The sequence below is a fragment of the Syzygium oleosum genome, unplaced genomic scaffold (assembly GCF_021117445.2).
Source record: "Syzygium oleosum isolate NSW1041296 unplaced genomic scaffold, Sole_v2.1 Sole_v2.01, whole genome shotgun sequence".
Taxonomy (NCBI): Eukaryota; Viridiplantae; Streptophyta; class Magnoliopsida; order Myrtales; family Myrtaceae; genus Syzygium; species Syzygium oleosum.
Genome location: NW_026607485.1, coordinates 12,731,765 through 12,753,407, shown reverse-complemented (window position 1 = coordinate 12,753,407; position 21,643 = coordinate 12,731,765). Strand labels below are relative to the sequence as shown.

At 41.1% G+C, this 21,643-nt stretch overlaps 4 protein-coding genes and 1 pseudogene across 6 annotated transcripts; 3 read left to right on the top strand and 2 right to left on the bottom strand.

Annotated features, from left to right (window-relative positions):
• Positions 1-1,076: 1,076 nt before the first annotated feature.
• On the top strand, positions 1,077-3,978 carry LOC115683534 (uncharacterized). The gene is made up of 2 exons (XM_030608070.2): positions 1,077-2,729; positions 3,510-3,978. The coding sequence occupies exons 1-2, from the start codon at positions 1,077-1,079 to the stop codon at positions 3,672-3,674; spliced, it is 1,818 nt and encodes a 605-aa protein (XP_030463930.1). The 3' UTR covers positions 3,675-3,978.
• Positions 3,979-5,972: 1,994 nt separating this feature from the next.
• On the top strand, positions 5,973-8,294 carry LOC115683535 (60S ribosomal protein L23). The gene is made up of 4 exons (XM_030608074.2): positions 5,973-6,099; positions 6,530-6,814; positions 7,704-7,745; positions 8,008-8,294. The coding sequence occupies exons 1-4, from the start codon at positions 6,087-6,089 to the stop codon at positions 8,088-8,090; spliced, it is 423 nt and encodes a 140-aa protein (XP_030463934.1). The 5' UTR covers positions 5,973-6,086; the 3' UTR covers positions 8,091-8,294.
• Positions 8,295-10,581: 2,287 nt separating this feature from the next.
• Positions 10,582-12,047, top strand: LOC115683519 (acid phosphatase 1-like). Of its 2 annotated transcripts, none has more exons than XM_030608052.2 (3): positions 10,582-11,034; positions 11,155-11,364; positions 11,543-12,047. In XM_030608052.2, exons 1-3 carry the CDS (start codon positions 10,655-10,657, stop codon positions 11,718-11,720), a joined length of 768 nt encoding a protein of 255 aa, XP_030463912.1. In that variant the 5' UTR covers positions 10,582-10,654; the 3' UTR covers positions 11,721-12,047. The 2 variants fall into 2 exon arrangements, with proteins under 2 accessions (XP_030463912.1, XP_030463911.1); XM_030608051.2 differs by having other exon boundaries at positions 10,588-11,040.
• Positions 11,932-16,104, bottom strand: LOC115683518 (peroxygenase). Of its 2 annotated transcripts, XM_056310859.1 has the most exons (8): positions 15,973-16,104; positions 14,572-14,649; positions 14,408-14,474; positions 14,102-14,251; positions 13,555-13,640; positions 12,974-13,068; positions 12,761-12,886; positions 11,932-12,257 (listed from the first exon to the last, which is right to left on the bottom strand). In XM_056310859.1, exons 2-8 carry the CDS (start codon positions 14,626-14,628, stop codon positions 12,107-12,109), a joined length of 732 nt encoding a protein of 243 aa, XP_056166834.1. In that variant the 5' UTR covers positions 14,629-14,649; positions 15,973-16,104; the 3' UTR covers positions 11,932-12,106. The 2 variants fall into 2 exon arrangements, with proteins under 2 accessions (XP_056166834.1, XP_030463910.1); XM_030608050.2 differs by lacking the exons at positions 14,408-14,474; positions 14,572-14,649 and having other exon boundaries at positions 15,973-16,098.
• A 4,676-nt stretch (positions 16,105-20,780) lies between these two features.
• LOC115683520 (uncharacterized) lies at positions 20,781-21,643 on the bottom strand (annotated as a pseudogene).

The window sequence follows — 21,643 nt, the reverse complement described above, 5'->3', positions numbered from 1 at the left end:
TTTCACTTCACAAGGGCAGTTTCTCTGTGCTTGGTGGGTGATCATAACAGTACCCTTTATTTTGCTCTCTTAGATAAGCTCAGAAAGCAATAGGATTGGATTCTCTCTCTCTCTCTCTCTCTCTCTCTCTCTCTCTGCTTTAGTAAAAAATCATATGCTTTTTTGGGGTTCAAAAAGGGTGGTTCTTGTTTTCTGGTGCAACACACACACAAGCCCAGCATTGGCGGTTCCTTTCTTGGATCCGTTTCTTCAGGTATAATTCAAAAGTCTTCATCCTTCTTCTTTTTTGAAGGATCGATTAGATTTTAACTTGGCTTTGGGAGTATCCAACTTTTTGTGGGTTTTTGTGTATGACTTGTATTTTTCTATGTCCTTTTCTGTGGATGGACGTGGGCCGGGGGGACCAAAGGCAAAGGGTGTGTATTGCTTTAAGCAATATTGAAAGTTAAATGCTTTTTTTGTGGAAGTGTGGAGCTCATGTAGTTGTTTCATTTCAAAGGAAATCTTCTTGCAGTGTTCCAAATTGTTCTTCTTTTTGTGGGATTAATCTCCTGTTGTTGTAGAGAAGCTGAGCTGGCTCTTGGGTAAAATTCAATCATTTGCTACTGAATTCTTTCGACAGATCATTCAAGGTTCTTGCTTCTGTTATTTTCCAAAATCAGGGTAAATAGTTACTTTCTGCCTGTTTAAGTGTCTTTTCCCCTTAGATATCAGTGAAGTGGAAGGTTATTATTTTTCTGCATCTAGTTTCGCAATTCAAGCTTTGTCTGAGCTTGACACTGTCATCTTTCTTTTGTTGATTTTTTTGATTGTATTTACGTATATACTTGCAACCATGATCTGCCAATCAATTCCTGTTTATCCGGGTTCTCTTTGAAGAAGCCAAGCTAACATATAAGAGACATATCTTTTTTTGTTTAAGTTTTAAAACATTTCAAATTATCTGATTTGGATATTTCTGGACCAGCGATTTCAGATGTTAGCTGAGAATATGGTTGTTCAGCGATGCGACGCCTCATTGTCCCAAGCAGTTCGATGCACACATTAGTGTTTGCTTTTGTAGCTGGAGGTTGAACATGGTGAACTCATTTGTAATTACTGAGAAAGATGTGCGAGAGGAAGATTCACGGAGCGGGGTGAGAAAGAAGGTGTGTTCGTCACACAGTGATTGTTCTGACTTCTCCAAAACCGCAGCAAAGCGGATGGATGATAACCTTGTACTAAATATCAGCCAATCACAAAGCCGTGAAAGATGTGCGAAGGACGCAACTGCCCAAAGACTTCTCGGCTTAGGTACTAAAATCCCAAAGCATCTGGTTGCTCTCGATGAGAACTATCTCCGGCACTGCCTGGAATTGGTTCACAGAAGTGCGTCAAAGGATGCGACATGCAACATACTGGTGAATTTGACCTCCTCGCCTAATTTCCAGTGTTCGTTACCAGCAATTGGAACTGGGAATGTCGTCCGGAGGCATGCTGGGCTGTGGATTATAGATTCGATACTGGGAAGCAAGACCATCATAGAAAAAGACATAGATCAGAGTCCTCAGTTTTGCCATTTTGGTGCACTCACGACTGATGCCAAATACATAAGATCAAACCCACATGATGCTAAGGACTCAGCAAGTTGCGATTTGACAGACTCTCCGAATCAGCAGAGTGTCAGCTCGCCGATAGAGATGGAAAATGAAGTGCCATTTCAGGAAATACCAAGCTCTGGTTGTGACTACAAAAACAGAAGACTTATTTCGATTGCAAGCATGAGTTCAAGGAGCTCCGATAGATCTTCTTCTTCTCCTGGTGCTGCTTTTTCTCAGGGTATGCTCCACTGCACATGGAAGGTTGGTATGCCGCATTTCGTTCTGTCCATAGATGACCAGACAGAGATACTCATAGCTGATCCCATGAAGGTCGGAGCATCGAGTCTTGTGGGTTCAGACTGGGTGTACTTGTTCTATTCAAAAAGGCAGGCTTCAACAGAACACGTGAGCCATGATAACGAGCCACATCCTATAGGAAAGATGGAGGTGGCCACGTCAACGTCTCTTTGCCAGGAGAATCTCAAAATCTTGCAGACCGAGTTTGTTCTGTTTGGTGGCTGGGAAACTTTTCCGGAAGAGGGGCAAGCTATGGGTGTCAACCGCAGGAAGAATAAGAAGTTGGCAAAGAAAGTGGCTAATGTGTTCTGGCCCGGTCATTCGTCTAAGCAGAGAAGTGTGTCTGGAAAAAGTGGGACTTTGGATGATTATTCTCTGGAATCGGGCCAAACTATGCACAGAAACCTGGATATGCCAGGCGGACTTAGCATTCCGGAGCATCTTCTTCCGCCCAATCTTGAATTAGCTGCCATTGTAGTGAAGAACCGTGTCAGGGACATTCAGAAGGAAGAAACCGGAGGCTGGGGCTTGAAGTTCCTCAAAAAGAATGGGGTAACTAGGAAAATCAACCATCCAGATGCATGCACTTCAGTGTGTGGTGATAGAGATTCTGGCGATTGTGTCATCAGTGTGGAAGTTGCAGTCCCTGCAGGACTTCACGGTGGACCAAGAACGCACCATGGTGGCCCCTCTAGGCTCATTGAAAGATGGAAATCTGGTGGACAGTGTGACTGCGGTGGATGGGACCTGGGCTGTCCGCTCACACTACTCGAAGCAAGATCAAGCGACGGACGTATTCTAAATACCGATTGCGATGAGCGGGACTGCATGTCATTCGATCTCTATATGCAGGTTCTTTTCTTTGCACTCATTGCTTCATTTCATTTGATATATGAGATTTTATCAGCATTCCTGGTTTGCATCATTAAGCCGTGTGGACATGAGTAGCTTGCTTTTGCAGAAGCAGGTTACTATTGCAAGTCGAAATGTTCTATAAGATTTACAGCAATCAAATATTCATCTTATTTTGAGACTCTTGGCGTCCAACATGATAAAGAGTAAATGCATCGAACAACATAAATTGCAAGTCTTGTTTAGTATTCGGGTAAAACACCTATATTTTTTGGGGTGTAACAGTCAGAAATTCTCAAGGAGGCAGGAGACCTTGCTTTACGCAGGACATTTATCCTGTAAAGCTAAAGAAAGGCAACAGTTTTCTTGATTTTCAAGGAAAATGAGATGAAAAGTGAAATTTCATGAAGGAATTTCCATGCTTTATCAATTTTCATTTGAATTAGAACAAAATGTATGGAGAAAGATGCAAAGTGATTTGACATCTATATAATGAAAATGATGGAAAGCTTCTCCAGCATCAAACACACTGTTTGTTTCCGAGTTCCTACACTTTGTCTAGACAAATCGATCTGAAATGGTCTTCTTAGACGAGATATTGATAGGTTTAACACTTAACTGCTTAAAGACAAGGGATTTTGATTATATAGTATTAGACAGTGTCGCTGATACTCAATATCTTTTAAGGGGTTGCCGCTTTATTTTGAGACTCTTATGTTAGATTTTCATTTCTCCGAGTCTCAGCAATTATGGTGAACTCACTTAAAAATGCTATTTCAGGGTTCAGAGCATTGTCTTCCTACATTAAGGATGACGGACGTCCGCGATGGCCTTTATCTTATTCATTTCAACTCAGCATTATCACCTCTGCAGTCTTTCTCGATTGCTATTGCGCGTATATATTCTCAGAGTCGTGTTCTCCAATCGAAACTGTACAGGAGTTGAACAATAATGCAGTAATAGGATTTTGGTGCTTTTTTCCGAAGTATCGCGCTTTTTTTTTTCAATTTACTTTGGTTAGAAGGAAATTGGTAATGATTTATACAACATGTACGATCTCTTCAACGAGTCTCTGAGGTGGTCAGTGTCTTCGTTTTAGAATGCTTTCTTGTACGACAATACATGGCATGGATTGAGTCTAGATTTCCAGGATTTTTTAAAATGTAAAAATCTTGCAATTTGCTTCCTTTTAGATTGGAATGTTGTAATTATTAAATCATCAATGTCCACCTGATGCGATTAACTGGCATCTGCTGTTCTATGAGTAGTTTCACTTCGGATAAAGTTTCAGAAGCAGTCCATGTTATTGATTTGCTGCTTTTGAGATTCTTCTGTGAGTACTTATTTTGCTTTCAGGAGTTCTCTGATGATTTCAGACTGTCAGATGCTGAGATCCTAGTCAGGATGTTTTGAGTGTCGGGTTATTCGCCATGGTTCAATCTCGGTACAAAGTCGCGTCAACAAGGGATACTTGCGGAATTGTTGTGGCAGTTCTGCACAACAAAGAACCCGATTTAAAAAGAGGGAACACAAAGATCAATTAATGCACATCTTTATGCAAACGGTTTGAGCTTACACATATTTAGATTACCAGAGGCTTGTAGATTGATTCGGCTCAACAAGGCTTTTTAAGTTACAGCAACTGTCTAACAAATTAAATTATGCCGCACAGTTTCTAACATGATTCATGCTTCTCATATGACCTGTTGCAACACCCGGCTCCACTGCAGCTTCTGATCTTTGGTCGTAGCTTCCAGAGTTTGGCTCCCAAAATACTTATCGCGGTTCTTATTTCAATCTTCACACATGAAGGGCGCTTCTTCGTTGGTGAACAGCCAATCTTTTCCCCTAAACCCATCGGCTGATCCGCGTCACCTCGTGTAACGTTGTTCGAAAAGCGAAAAATCAGGAGGACTCAACTTTGATCTTTTTAACTTGTGATATCTGCTGTTTTACTTTGTCTAAGAGGAACATGAATTTGCCTCAGGCAGAATTCATGAAGCCAAGTTTTCAGACACTCCTCCTAGAATTTGTCAACCTTTTAACAGTACTATGAATTTGTGGTTTTTCTCTTGAAATCTGATATGTTTGATTGGGAGGAATGCTTGTTCCCTATTCATCGTGTGTTTGGCTTGTGCCATTGCAATAGAATGAGGAGGAATGCTGGTTCCTTATTCGAAATGGAGGAGCCACACCACTCCTTCCCAATTTTAACTAAAAAAACTAATCAATAAAAGTATATAACTAATAAAATTAAAGACAATTAACCATTAATTAGTATGATTAAAATATAAATTATAAAACATAATTGGTTACTTCTTTTAAATATTATACTGTATGATATAAATAGGTTTTAATGAAACAATTATTTTTCATATCTCATTTTCTTATTAACTATGAATTATGGTTAACAAAGTATAAGTAATGAATAATATGGTTACTATTAAACTAATTGATAATTTTCCCTACATCTACATTGTCAGTGGCACAGACAAGGAACAAGCTAAAAAGAAAAAAATGGAAAATACATCACGGCAGTTTATTCATTAGATTGCGAATGGAATGACCTAATTTAAAGCGAAGTCAAAGTTTAAGGACCCGATTGAAAAAAAAATTGAAAATTATGAGCTCTAAATAATAAAAGTAAAGACGGAATCGGGTGACTAAGGATACAATCCCTGTCAATATTCTTTATACGTTTCTTCTCCTTAGATCATGCGGGTTTTCGAGTCGGGGCAAAAACAAATTAGCATAAGCCGAGTGACAAAAAAAAAAAAAAGGGAAGAGCGGGTTTGAAGACTCCGTGCGCCCAATTCACATGCATCTAAACTTCTAATACTTGCTCCTAGGTGAGCTTGTTTTGGAAGCATTAAGGACTTTAGTAGAGCGGTCGATCGGCAAGCTTTGATAGCCAAAAAAAAAAAAAAGAGTGGAAATGTAAAATAATTAGAAAAAAAAATTATTTGCAATAAGCAACGCATCAAAGCTTTCTGGACAGATATAATTCAAATATTTATATATATACCATATCTATAGTCAAAATAAATACTAAAGTACAAGAGCATGACACATAATAACTCCCGAAGGACCATGGGAGTTGATGGGCTTTTGGGCCGAGACAAATCGGCCCAATCTGTGGTTAGAAACGGAATATTGGGCCCGATTACAGCGAAGCCCAAAACCATCGACGATGGGCTTTGGAAAGCCCACGAAAAACCCTAGCTCAGTCTCCTCCTCTGCCTTCTTCGGTCTTCCCCGACTTCTCGCCGCTATATATTGGAAGGCCGTGCGGCCTCCCCAAAACCCTAGTCTCATCTCTGCTGGTGGTGGTGGTGGTTGGTTCTCCTGCCGACGAAAATGTCGAAGCGAGGTCATCCCACTCTCCCTCTCTCTTTCTTCTTCGTGCCGTTTCGCTTTCCTCGAAAGACGCAGCGGTTGCTGTGTGTTCGCAGTGTTTTTGGTTTCGTTTGCCTCTTTGCTAGTTAGCTGTGTGTCGCTGGAGATCTTGCTTTTGGACCCGCTATTGGAATTAACTTCAAAAAAAAAAAAAAATGATGCATTGTTCGTGGTAGCTCATGGTTTTATGGGGTGGTTTGGGGCTTTGTGTTGATCAGGCGTTGTGGTTGTTTTTTTGGCTGACTATGAGTGTAGCATGAGAGGAATTTGGATGGTTTTTTGGGGGTCTAACTTTGTTTGCCATTTGGTGTGATGCGTGGGAAATTTGGTTTGAGTAGTCGGGATGGTGGATCGGGCAATTTGGGTATTCGTGTTTTTTTGATGATGTCTCTTGGCTTTTTTAGGACGTGGAGGTTCTGCGGGTAACAAGTTCAGGATGTCGCTGGGTCTGCCGGTGGCGGCCACGGTGAATTGCGCGGACAACACCGGGGCCAAGAATCTTTACATCATCTCGGTGAAGGGAATCAAGGGTCGCTTGAACAGGTTGCCCTCCGCTTGCGTCGGGGACATGGTGATGGCCACCGTCAAGAAGGGGAAGCCCGATCTCAGGAAGAAGGTTATGCCCGCGGTCATTGTCAGGCAACGCAAGCCGTGGCGCAGAAAGGACGGCGTCTACATGTACTTCGAAGGTTGTTATTGCTTTTGTCTTTTGGTTAATTGGATTGTATGCTTTGGTTGTCCGCTTGCATCTTGCTTGGGTTGTTGTGGTTGCATTCAGTGGTAGCAACATGCATCTGAACTTTTAGCAAGTTCCCCTTCATGTTTCTGTGGTCATACTTAATTAGGTGACAATTTTTCTATGACTGTTCGAGTACTTTTAGGTTTTATCTCTCCAATGGTCATACGTGTTAACAAGAAAATTTCTGTTTTCATCATGAAATCGCTTTCTGTTTTACAATTGCTGGTGATGTGGTGCTGAGGATTCGTTTAGGTTCCTCTTCACCTCCCATAACCAGCTAGAGTAAATATTACCAGCCTTACCCCTATACCAGATGTTAAAATTGTTTTATCATCCCTGTCAAGGTTGGGATACTGTCTTAGTCTCTGAGATTGGCCTGTGTTTTGTTCAGCTCTCCCATGTCAAAGATGACACAGTCCGCATACATTGTTATACATGGAAGTCCATGATGATTATCGTTAAATGACTTTCCTTAATGGTATAAGGTGGCAGCTCTATTGTCTTAGTGAGCAAAACATTACGTATAATTTACCAGACATAAGTCAGGTATCCACCATACATCTGTGGTTGATACAGTTACGAGTCTGGAAAAGTAAGAGTGTCCTTCGTTACAGATGTCGCGTCTCTCCTATTGTAACATCTGCTCCATTTGGGCTCGACAAACTCTACCGATGACCTCTTTGCGCTTGTTTTTATTTTCGTTTGGTGGACCACTCTATTAAGTGATTGCACATCATATTTATTGTTATGTTGCATCAGTAGATGTACCATATTGATAGATTTCTTGCATATTGGCATTATATTTTGTTTTCTGACTCTGTAATTGACTATATTTGCAGATAATGCCGGTGTCATTGTGAATCCGAAAGGAGAAATGAAAGGTATAGTTCTCTTCACGACACGCAAATGTTACATAAGTTCAAACGCTTTGATTCAATAACTGAAATGAAGAGTTGTAGAGCGGTATTTACAAATCAATAGAATAGGACTAGGCTTTCGGATACAAATAGTGTGGTTTTAGGTCGGAAGGCAAGACTAGTTTGATTGATGAAAGGTTTTGGCCCAACTTTGAAATCAGAGTTGCAGTTGTGAATGGTGTTTCTCGATGATCCTTGTATCTCATCCTCTTCTAATAATTTTCAGGTTCTGCCATCACCGGTCCAATTGGGAAAGAGTGTGCAGACCTGTGGCCGAGAATTGCCAGCGCAGCCAATGCGATCGTCTGAACGTTGCAGTTTATCTTTTGTTCATGTTATTTGTTTTCATATCGTGGTTTGATGTTACCGGTGGAAGTAAACCTCAGATTGCTTAGTTCGCAGATAAATTTTTACATGTTGGAGGCTCACCTATCCCCTTTTTTTTTGTTTTGAAGTGTTGTCATGGTTTAGAAGATTTAAAGTATATGCTTTCTAGACGTGGGTTCTTTTCTCGAGTCTTTCCGCCTGTGGCCCTCTTTATTTTCCTCATGGCTTTAGATTGATTGGTTTCGGGTCAAGTACAAGAGGGCATGTTATGATCGTGATTTTCGGAAAATTAATTCACGGAAAGCTCTTTTCATTGAAACAAATACAGTTGTAACTTGAATACAATCTTCACTCTGAAACAAAACCTCCCTGGATGCTGGAAGTGGACCAGTTTTTTGATACAGGATGTATCATTTTGTCTCTCGATGATGTGGTAGTTGTTCCATCTTCCTGCATTTGTCATGCTTGAAGAGACATGTATTTGATCATGCCGTTGAATCGGCTTGTTAACAATGTTGTTTGTCAATGTTTCAATGTGAAGCTACGCTGCTCTTGACTTTCAATGCTTGCGGAGCACTTGCCTGTTGTGCTAGATAGTTAAGATGCAATGAGACATGGATGTATCCCTAACGAGAGTTTTTCGGCGTCCGCCAATGCAATTCCTGTTTGTATTGATCTATTATCTGGTTGATTGGCCAAGTTTTCAAACGTACCTTTGTAGATAATAATGAAATGGGCAAAAAAAACAACTCTGAAATTGTCTATTTGGCGACTGACATCACTTCCTAGGATCCTCGCTTCCTCGAGAACCGTTTTTCCTAACAAAATTTTCAAATAGGAATTTGAAATGGAGTCGTTTTTTTCGAAATGGTCTTTGATCATGAAACGTGTCTCAAATAAAGTCGAACAAGTACCAACTACAGAGCCTTATTCGCTATGCTTTCTGAAAACTCTTTTGTAAAAGACAAATGTACTTTAGTGGTGTGTTTATTTTACCGAATATTTCACGATAAGGAAAAATATTTTCCATGAATGGAAAATAGTTAATTTTTATTTGTTTGGTGATTTAAAGAAAGTGATTTCTTTTTTGTTAGAAAGGAAAGTTGTTTTCTCTTATTTTAAGCTTGTTGATTCAGTCCCTGAAAAATGTTTTTTTGTACATCAATAGTTTTCCATCATCTAATCACCGAAAATGGGAAAGTAATTTATTTGAAATTTTCTTTTTTTTATTTTCTAGGTTGTCAATTTATTTATTTTTTTGGTAGAATCTAGGTTGTCAATTGAATGGAGGAAATTACGCATGTAATCACGGTTGCGCGTGAAAAGCGGCTGCCATTTCGTCAAAAGCCAATTTTGTCTTTTTGACATGTTGCAATGACAAGTATGTACTACTAAAAAGCTAAAAACAATAATTGACCAGCTCATGTGCTGATACTTTCCCCCCCAAAAAAAAAAAGAAGAATCGAAATATAAAAAGATGGGAAATATTAGCAAACGCATGGCCCAGTAATGATTAATGGCTGTTTATTAAGGTGCAGACAAGCAATCTGTAGGTAACATTATGAGGAAAAAGATAAAAACCCTAATTAAAGAACCCCTCCAAACACCCTTTTTCCAAATTAACGATTTTAAGGCCATGAGCAATACCTACGATGCCGTTCAATTATTAAACAACCAAACATGGAATTGTACTAATTTTCTCATATTACAAATACTTTATTGATTGTCTTAGAAGCACTTATAAGTCGTAATGTATATATATAATTTATGTTGAGGCATTGTCATGTTCTCCTTTTTCATTACTACATCGGCGATTAAAAAAGTGAATTTCATTCGAAGCCATTGATTACGTGATTTTGTCTAAGTCCCCAGTGTATACTCTGGATACTATAGTTGCAAATAGGGAAAATGGCATTAATGGTCTCAATGTACAATGTGACTTCTAAACTTTTAATTTGTTAAATGCGTCCTTAAACTTTAGTCTAATATGGTCCTTAAACTTTTAATTTGTTCAATATGGTCCATAAACTTTTGGTATATCTTCAATTTAGTCCCTAAATTATATAAAAATATTCAATGTTGTCTCTAAACTTGAACTAATGGAAGGATAACATTAGACATTTTCATATAGTCTTGGAATTACAGTGAACATTTACCGAAAGTTTAGGGACCACATTACATGTTGGGTTAAAGTTCATGGACCGCATTAAATAAATTGAAAATTCAGTGAACGAATTGCACAGTTCATAAAATCATTTGTGTAATTTTACCGCTGGAAATACATCCTTTGCCATTCTCTACTTCCTCTTTCCTCTGTCTAACGCATCGTGAAAGCTCGAGAAATAATTAGTGGGCCAATCAATTCCCCTGTTGCGGTACTCAAGAAATGCTCAATCTAAGCACCATGTCATTCTTGGAACAAAAGCCATCCTGTCCCCATGTGACATGCGCTCCGGTCGGGGCCCAACATGTTCATCATCACTCCAATCTTAAGTATCAGCGCCTGATCTACGCACCTCCTCACTCTCTCACATCCTGAACCGAACATGGCCGCCAGAGCCCTCTTCTCTTTGTCCCTTTCACTGGGCATCCTCATCTCCCTCTGCTCGGCAGATTGGAACATCTTGAACAGTCAGAGAACAAGAAATGGGATCAAGATCAGCTTGAAGAACTACTGCGAGGGCTGGAGGATGAACGTGGAGCTCCACAACATCCGGGAGTTCGAGGTGGTGCCCGAGGAATGCGTCGACTACGTCGGCAAGTACATGAAGTCGACCCAGTACGAGGTCGACTCGGAGCGGGCGATCGAGGAGTGCATGGTGTATCTCAGCACCAGCTGCAGCTTGAAGAGGGATGGCAGAGATGCATGGATCTTTGACATTGATGACACTTTGCTGTCTACCGTGCCTTACTATAAGAAACATCAGTATGGGTATCGATTATTCTTTCCATATCTTTTGTATCAAGAAAATCACGGGTCAGGCTAAATCAATGTGATAAAGTTTGGTTCACTCATGCCATTTTGTTTCAAATTGCTGATGAACAGGGGAGAGAAGTTGAATGTGACTTCTTTAGAAGAGTGGATGAGCAAGGCAAAGGCACCAGCTTTGGAGCACTCGCTCAGTCTTTTCAATGAGATCAAGGCCAAGGGCATTCAGATCATCTTGGTCTCTTCGAGGAGGGAACACCTTAGATCTGCCACCATTGACAACCTTGTCAATGTGGGTTTCCATGGCTGGAGTAGCCTTGTCCTGAGGTCTCTTTCTCTCTCTCCCAAATTCTTCACGGGGTATCATCCCGTCATATATGTTCAAAAGTTGACAGCAGGTGTTGCACCTAGTGGCGACCGAGTTGGTCGGCATAAGGCCTAGTCACATTGTAGAGACTAAAGCCTTCGGTTTATGTGAATCTAACTATTGTTTTGTTTGGTGAAGGGGACCTGAGGATGAGCTGAAAGGAGTGCAAAGCTACAAGGCTGAGGTGAGGGAGAAATTAGTCAGTGGAGGGTATCGCATATGGGGCATTCTTGGAGACCAATACAGCAGCATCCAGGGACTTCCGAGTGCCAAGATGACGTTCAAGCTTCCAAATTCTCTCTACTACATTTCCTGAAAACATCATCTCTTGCAAACATGTAATGAACAAAAACCCATTTTCCATGTTCCACCAGGCACTCGTCTTGCTTTGTTGTTTCTTTCTCCCATTGTCAATGAAACTCCCCCTTACCAAAAACTACAACCTTTCATCTTTGGATTGGGATCTATCTTGATGATCTACATCACCAAGCAAAGCAGTGGTGGTCCTCAAGCAGAAAATTAGTTGCTCACAAACTAGGGCAGTCTTTCATTATTTAAGCAAACAAAAGTATGTTCAACTCATATTTAACAAGGGGGCACTCCAGACTATGAATGTGAAACTAACGAGGTTTTTTTGTCTGTACACTGGTCATTTTCACTACTCATTACACAAGAAGCGACAGACTACACACTGCTTCTAGTTTAGCCCTTTCCTTCAGCTCCCATTTGCATCTTGGCACAATAGTCGAATAAACTCCCATCGAAGCAGCGTCTCACGGCTTCTTTCGACAGCATGCCGTCCTCGTCCCTCGCCAGGATGTTCAGAACTCCCCATTCAAGCTTGCTCACAACCCTGCGTCCCCCACCCAGCCGGTCACCAGAGGAATTTTGAGATCTCAAATAAGAACAGTGGCATAGTAACATGAGAACAATGTAGGAAACTTATGCATCCCAGCACCGATGTTTAGAAGACATGAATATGGCATCTATCGTGTATGTAGGATTAGCTTCGAGGACTAAACATATAAATGACCAAAATCTCAGACCTGTGTTAACAATAAATGACCAAAATATCAGACTTGTGTTAACAAATAAATGTCCAAAATCTCAAGACTTTTGTTAACTCATAATCTAAGTAATGTAGTTCGGGTATAGTTATTCCTGGAATTTTGCCAGTTTTACCATCGGCAACAAAAGTCTTATCTTGATGATCGCATTAAAGCAGAGACCCAAAAAAGTAGATGCTTTTCCCTGCCTCCATAGTATGCTGCATCTCATTTACATGAGACAGAGTATCATAGCCTCAATTAAGTATAAGAGTAAAAAGAAAAAACTGAGAGAAATAAAAAAGCTAACCAGCCAAAGACATCGAATGCATGTCGATTCCCTTCAGTCATGTCCCAAAGTTCTCCAAGGGTAATCTTGTCAGGAACAGTACGAGCATATTTGCTGAACATGTTCTCGAGATGTGCTGGTATATACCTGATATTCCACTTCATGGTATCAATATGTATATGAGAGAGCAAAGACCATATATATACAGGTTTCAGCCTCATGAATGATAAGTACCTTCCTTCTGTGTCATATGTTCCAGTGTCACTTCCGTGCTTGTCTTTGTGAATGTTGTCTATGTAAATGGGGAAGAAGGGAGAAGGAAACCAACCCTTCACATGTAAAATGTAAAGTAGTTACCAATCATAATGCATAAAATGTGCCATTCATGTTAATGTGCTATGCCATGCCAATTCCAAATACTTATCGAGGAGTTGGAAAACAGTGCATGTACCAGTTCAAAACTTTTATGAGATTGATTCTATCAAATTGGAACCTCCCAAGGCAACAGTCAAACCTCTATGCTTGGTGACCTTTGCTTGCCCACGATGATCATCTTCGTTCCTAGTCTTACCCTTCTCTCTTATCACACTACCTGATGGCCTTTTAACATATTTTGTCCAAATTATCATCGTGCAGAATGCCAAATGGACCAAGCTGCCTTTAGACTCATTTTAGCCACTGAAAAATATTCATGGTGAACTACTGACTGTATCTGCCGGTCAGCAGGATTTCGTAATAAAGGATTTATGCCCGACTCAAATACCAGCTCCAGAAGTAAATTAGCATGCTGCAGGAACAGTGTCAAAATAACTTACAGGTTGGGTTGGATAACTTAGTGCCAAGTTAATTCCAATTGTCATGATCAGAGAGGCTATTGTGTTGAAACCTATTGCACGTAACCCTGTGAAGGTGTGAAAGAACTTAAGGGCTGAAGGCGAGAAAGCACACAGAGTAATAAGACAAGCCATCATGTTAAACACGTTAGCAATAGATGTCAACACAAGATTAAATAAGGATTTATGAAGAGAACAAGCAAATTTCACATATACCTCTTTCTCAATCTTGTTAAGTCTATTTTCATTCCTGATCTAACAGTTTACAGTTCAAATTTTGCCAGTGCATCATTCCTTAATGTCCATCACAAGTTCGGCAAAACAGGTCTCAAATTTTAATGTCATTGCCTTAGAGGCAGTCTAAAACTCCATTCACTTTTACAACTGTAAAAAACAACACTAGATCATACAGGGACTAGTCATGTCCTTTTAGTGACAGCTTGTTCTAGAAGTCCCAAAAGAGAACATATCACCATAAGAAGCAGCAACCAAGATAAATCGCTTGTTTCCTAGCAATGTGTGAATTTACCAATGTAAGTCTCCCAAGGGTAGATAATCCCATCACCATCCTGGTCGAAGAAGGCACAGTGCTGCTGAAGAACACTGAGATTATTACTCCTATGCCCTGGTGTTCCATAAGGATGATCAGTATCAGGAGCTTTCAATGCCCTGGGCAGATCTGTCATAGGACAAGACAACTCACCAAATAAGATTGATGGAGGAAAATGGTTCACGACAAACGTTAAAGTATTTAAATATTAAATCACGCATTCATCTTAACAACTCAATCATTTAGAATATTTGATAATGATCCCACAACATTTTCACATGATACCAGCGCATGAGGTCTTGAAAGGACATCTACTTGCCTCTCCAATTATATATATTCCATATGTCCAGCCCTACGCGTGAGAGGTGTGATCAAGTATTTATATATTTTAGAATAATTGATAGTAGTACCGCAACATTACCAGCTCTAGAAATAATCACATAGATAACCTCAATGATCCTGATCTCAGCAAATATATTTTCCCAGGAAACTCTGATTGCTTCCATGAGAAGGAAAGACAAATGTCCCTATAAGTAGCACATGACTTTTCAATATATTATGGCAATTCTGGTGCCGTTAGAGCCATGAAATTTTAAAGTCAAGACCAGGAAAAGGCTTGAAATCATATGTTTGAGTAACTTTGCTTTCCTATTAATATCACTGAAATAAAAATGTTCGCAAGATATGCCTGAGGAAACCAATTTTGACGAAACCAATTTTTGACGACATTGTTAACAGACTCTGAATCATCTTCTTATGAAAGATCTCTCCTCTGGGCACCAGAAACAATAAGCTTTTCTATGTAATGTCCAAATAGTCCATCACCCTTAAGCTCGATGAGCGAGCATGGCTTCCCCATTACCTTAAATATCATGCTTCAGCATCCACTTGCCCTGAGACGACAATTAGCACATGTCCCAGTACAACACAGATATGTCCATGCCATAGCCAGAGAAAAGTAATGCCATGCATACACCATCTCAAATGCATTACATGGCATTAGAGTCATGCAGGTAAACATCTTCGATCCATCAATTACTTAACGTGGATCTTCATTCATGATGTTCGAATCACTTTCTCTTCTAGAAACTATATCATACTCCAACACGTAGTCTCGCCTTTTGCATTTGGATCGCATGCGAAATGGTCATGACACCATTGTCTTTGACAACTAGATGGTAGCAGATTTCCATGCACACAAGACTATTTGGGTGAGTAAATCCCACCTGTAGCAGTCCCTAGAGTTTGGTGCATTTTTTGAGTCCTTAAGTTTTTTAACCAAAACAATTTAGCACCTACAGGTTGGATTTTGAAATCATTTGCTCATTGGGATTGGGTTTCGCAAAATGTTTAGATGGTGTCAGGTCAATGACCAGGCCTGAGTCAAAATCATGTAATTAGGTTACAAGTATATGTTTTTCCTCATGCATAGCTTGACAGCAAGCAAACTGACCCGTCCATATGGATTGGAGTAAGGCTTGATCCAAGAAAACGGATGATAATCATTTGAGATCATACAAAAAAGGACTTGATGTAGAGTGATCGGAGTCATAATATACAAGGTCATTATTCAAACTATTTAAGTTTATCATAATGGTGCAGAATCGAACTATTGAAGTCATCATCTATCCTACTTCTTTCCGTAACTGCATGTCAACGACACTTGCAAGTCTCATGTCTGAAGTTATCATCTCTCTCTATCGATTAGCATGCACTTCAAACCCACCAAGAATTACGACGAACGTCCCCCTCCGAGATGCATTATAACTCGTGATGGACAAGACAAACATGCAGTCGCATCCCGTCACGCAAATGAGTAATCACGAGAAAAAAGAAATGAACAAGCTCACAGGGCTTCGGAAGCGTCCTCTCCAAGTCAGCACGGACCCTCCTCTCGTAGGTCACCGGCGCGTAAGGCGCCTCCGTGGCCAGCGCCTCGTTCTCCGACGGGATCACCGCGGTCGTCGCAGCCATCTCTCTCCTGTCTCTCTCTCTATCTCTCTGGTGATGAAAACCGAGCAAGCGGAACTGCCCCACCACCCACGAAGGACTTATCAAGCGACATGGGGAGAGAGAGAGAGGGGCGCCCCGAGTTGAGCCGAATGTGGCGTGGCGGGCATGCAAGGAAGGTGACCGTGGCGGTGCTGCGTCCATGTGTTGAGACTTGCATGCATCGCGTGGAGCTTTTAATGGCGGTCCTCTTTAAAAATTGGTTGGACTCTCTCTCTCTCTCTCTCTCTTCTGTGTCGGACTCTCGGACACGATCGTTTTGTTTCGCCACGTCCGCAGCTTTCGTGTTTTCCTCCGGTCATCCGGGCGGAGAACATGAACGTACCAAATTGAACGGGATCGTCTTACGATGGAATCTAAGTAGACCTCTATCGCCGGAAATGATCGGAATTCAATTTAGTCTCCGTACTATATTCACTTAATATTCGGGTGCATTGTACCCGCGACTTTCCATCTCAAGTGATTCAGAAGTGCATGGGGGAGGTTGTGTGGAACGCTGCATCCTTGGCTCGCCCTAGATCGATTCATATGAGAGAGAACACTTTGTGATCCTCGCGTACTAGAGACGAGCATTGGTACCGGAGTAAACCGGGAACCAAACTGAACCGATCGATTTTGCACGGTTCACAGTTCCTAAATTTTGGAATCAGTGATTGTCAATCTGTTTCCCGGTCCCAGTTATGGAACCAAACTTCCTAGACCAAACTGTTTTTTTTTTTTAGGGATATATTCGCTAGACGTCCTAAAACTTATAATGAAAATGTAATTGAGTCCCAAAACTTGCAAAAAGTACAATCAAGTCTTAAAATTTATCAAATTGGTTCAATCGAGTCCTAAAGTTAACACCGTCTAATTTACCAATGAAAAACGCTGACGTGGCATTGACGTAACTTATTTTAATATTTTATCTCTTTTACTTGACAATGACGTGGCTAAATTATGAAACATGAGACTAAAACGACGTCTTCTTGGTGGGAGACGGCCGGTTGGGGTCACGGGCCCCACCCATCCCTCAGATCGAGCGAGGGTCGCCGGCCCTTGCCCAGACCTGATCGAGGGTCGCCACCGGGTCAATTGCAAGTGGCATGCATTTTTTTTTGTTGAAATCCAATCACAAATTACCACATATAAATGACATGGACATAAGTAAAGAAAAAAAGTAAAACTCTCAATATGTCTCTATATAGGTCTAAATCTAGGCGCTGCTCCAAATCTATTCGACAACTCTTTTTATGATTAGATGGCACCAACGAGGGACACGAGACTTGTCCATGACGATAGTTAGTGTCGTTCGGCCAGATCTGGAAATCTGGGTGCTCGGAAAATCTGAAAATCCGAGGTCCATGGTTGTCGAAGGACAAATATGTAAATATTGAAATCTGAGGATCCATGGTCGTGGGCGAGAATCGTCGGAGCTCCAGAAATCTGGAAATCCGAGGTCCGTGGCCACCGGTGAATTGGATTTTAACAAAAAAAATTCATGCCACGTCAGCTTATGAGGTGAAACATTGTAATCACCGAATACTTTCTCCTTAATAAGAGAGCGTTTACCGTAGGCGTTGCTTCAAGCTTTTGAGATTTCTTCTATAACTTTTACTGCCAGGAATTAGGCTTTTTTTTTAATTTTATTTTGAGCATCTTAAATCTGTAAATATTTAAATTGTTAAAGTTGTATACCGGGACATTATTTATACAAGTATATGTATTATCTTATTTTTAAGTTAATTTTTGCTGTTACGGAACTCAAAAGGGAATTCTTTTCCTACCAAAAATCCAAACTCATTGAATCCATTTTTTGGACAAAAAAAGGGAAAATACCACCGAAAACCCCAAATTATATCAATTGTGATAAATTTACTCTGAACTTTTTTTTGTGATACGAAAAATCCCAAACTATACCACTTGTGACTAATTTACCCTGAACTTTTTTTTGTAACATGAAAAACTCTAAATTATGCCACTTGTGACACATTTATCCTTACAATACTTTGGCCATGGACATTTTCGTTTTTTTCTTTTATTTTTCTTTTCTTCTCTCTTCTCTCCGCCGGCCATGCCGGAGGAGATCTGGTTAGTCCCATTCTAGCCACTGAGATACACATTGTAACAAGTTTTGACTATATGCACCAAGCAATCGCCTCAGATCAAAATGCAAAGGCGACCGTATCGTCGCCAGCGCGACCCTGAGCACGCCGAGCTCGATGGCCTCCTCCCCGATGATCCCGCCCGACTTGCACACGCCCTGCAACAGCCTCAAAATCGAGCCCGGACCTCCTCCTCCTCCTACTCTGTCGCCCCCCGGCGCTCGCCTGATCGCCAGAGCCAGAGCCGGCGCCGACGCCGATCTCCGCGTGGACGAGGTTGTGCGAGAAGAGCTTGAAGGCGCACTCGAGCGTGGACGGGCTCCACGATCTTGCCGTAGGCGGAGTTGAGGGCGAGGATCAGGGGCTGGAGGACGAAATTGGCGTCGGCAAGGGAAGGAGAGGTTGAGCCAGTGGAGAGGGAGGATCGGCCGGGGCGGCGGTCTCGAGCCTGTCGAGGGCGGATTTGTAGGCGGAGACAGATGTGGGAGTGCTTCCTCCCACGCGGCGTTCCTGATGATCTTGTCGAGGGAGGGGCCGATCACGCGGCCGGAGCGGGACTGACCGCCGAGGGATTGGGAGGCAGAGGCCGACATTGGTGCAGCGGAGGGCGGTGGTGGCGGTCGGTGAGGCGGCGGCGCATTTGCAGATCTGGGGCAACGAAATGGCATGGCGGAACCAGTCGTCCTTCTCGTGTCCTCCACTGCAAAATACGATTTGGGTAACGCTTGCAATTTTACGAAATTTCATTTGTTATTTATGGCTCAACATGTAATGTTACCATGAATAAAAACAACTTACAAAATTAAATAGACATCTTTCACAAAAATTAAAATTTATTTCACGAACTCCGTTTATCATTCACGATATATAGCAGTACAATCGGAATTAATTAGGAACGAAAAGGAGTAAATTTAAGCGCTCTAAAGGTACTCTACAGACCCAAAAGGGTAACTCAAGAAATTTAATTTAAATTCGCGGTGAAATATAGTAAATTAATATGATCTATCTAAAAGAAAAAGGGCTGTTTACGATAATTTGATGTTAAATTCACTGAGTAATTGCTAACTATAGATACTGTCGATATTGGGAGAAGAATTCCGATAAGTCACAATGCATCAAGGTAAGTTACTGCCCAATTAAGAAGTAAACAACATCCGATCGAGGTAAGTTACGACCCCTGGGCCATGAGATACCTTACGAAAATTGCACATCATTCAAGTTGCGACTAATTCAAGCTAGATTACGCTACCATCATGGTAAAATGCCCGAATGGACTAGACAAAAGTACTATTCGCAGCAACAATTGACCAAAATATGCCTGTTTTGCTAGAATGATGCTCGTCAATTCATGTATATTCTATTCAAGGCCATATTCAATCAGAGTTAATGCAAAAAAAACCAATTTTTTTTTATTACGAAAGTCCATTGTACCAAGGGATGAATACTCATAAAATCATACAAAACGAATCAAATTGTAGCGTCTACAAATAACTGCAAAATCATGAACATTTAATACCTGCAAGATCGATACTACAAATAACTATATAAATCGCTAACCAAATTAATGTAAAAACAGCTCACAACCCATAGATTCACGAAGAGAATCATAATTTATTGTAAAGCGACCAATTCAATCATAAAACCTTTAAATTGTGTTAATTTAATCATAAACCTTTAAATTGTGACAATTTAGTTCTAGACCTTTTAGCAATTTGGCAAATTAGTCATTCCAGCTAATTTTTACTAAAAATCATTGACGTGAACGTCAGTTGGCCTACGTGGTATGACCGGTCGTGGGCCGGCTAACACTAACATTAATGATTTTTGAAAATTTTTAGAAAAATATATAAATTTTTCTAAAAATCATTGCAATGAGTCTAGGCCTTGCCAGCCATTGACAAAAAGAAAAGGGAAAAAAAAAGGAAAAAATCAGAATAACTCTAAAAATCATTTACATTAATGCCAGACGATCATGTCACATAAGTCGCCCAGCGTCCACATTCAAAATTGGCCAAATGACTACATTGGCAAATCGACAAAAAGTTTAAAACTAAATTGGCATAATTTAAAGACTCAAGATTGAATTGACCATTGTGCATAAGTTTATGACTTTTTAGACAATTATCCCATGATTCATACATTAGTGACAATTAGAAGTACGATAGGATGAACAAGGATATCATCATCGATGATACCTACCACCCTAGCAACAATCCACTCATCTATCTTCTTACTAGCTCTATCTTCATCGATGATATATGGGAATTATGTATATATATATCATCATCATCATCATTTTCAGAGTAAACCGATATGTCATAAATTATAAAGGAATTTGATTAGACGATATCTAGCTCTTTAACAAATATTGTTACTTTCGTTAACATTAGCGACCTGCCTCTACTATAGTTCTCCTACAAACAAACGGAGCCTTTCCGATATTTTTCACCAAAAACTAGCCATGTACCTCGCAGAAAAGAAAAGACAACAGACAATAAACAAAAGAGCGATTTCATTCGCTTTCCTACACTCATAAAAACTCCGGATCGCCGCCGCCGCCGTCGTCAAAATATAATGTCCTTCAGAGGGACGAGACAGCTGACTGGCGCACTGTTGCCCTTGTTGCGAATAACCAAAGAGCCATTCCTATCGCTCCCATAATACATTTTTGCGTCGATGTAATTGCCGTCGTTGCCGTTGCCGCGGTTGCCGCCGCTGCCGCTGCGACGGTGGAGATGGTAGAGATTGTAAGTGGCCTGATCCAGAGTCCCTTCTCTGTAGACGAAGACGCTCTCGTCCTCCTGTCCTGCATGCGTCGCCATTTCTTGTACAGATCAAGCCCCGTGCAGCGGCATGCCCCTGCCCAAAATCCGATTATATTAAATTATATTAAATCAAATTAAATTATTTCCGCCATTTTTCACATAAATATCGGAAGATGTTAAAAAACAAAAAAATTTAACATATTCTTTTGTTAATCATGTGAAAGATTAGCTGGAAAGTCTAATTCTTTTCTCGCGTCAAACAATCCACTATTCTAAGCACAAATAATTTCCCAACAAAACTATCAAACCTTGTGAAAACTGATAACGCATCTCGAGGTAGGAGCTGACACCGTCGACGAAGGCCTGATACGTGTAGCTGTGCAGGCGGTCGATCCTCGGGTAGGGCAGCCGCGGCCTCGCCCTGCCGGCGGAGGAGACGGAGGAGTAGGCGTAGTACTCCTTCCAGGCGAGGGAGCCGCCGGGGGAGGCGGAGGGGGGGGGGGGCAGGCCGAGGAAGCCGAGGGTGGCCATGATGGGGCTCGAGCTCGTCGCTGGTCATGAAGGGCTTGAGGGTGCGGGTGTGCCAGAGGGCCAGCTTCCTCATGCACTCTCTCATCGATTCCTCCATCTTCATCTTCTTCTTCTTCTTCTTCCACCCCGCC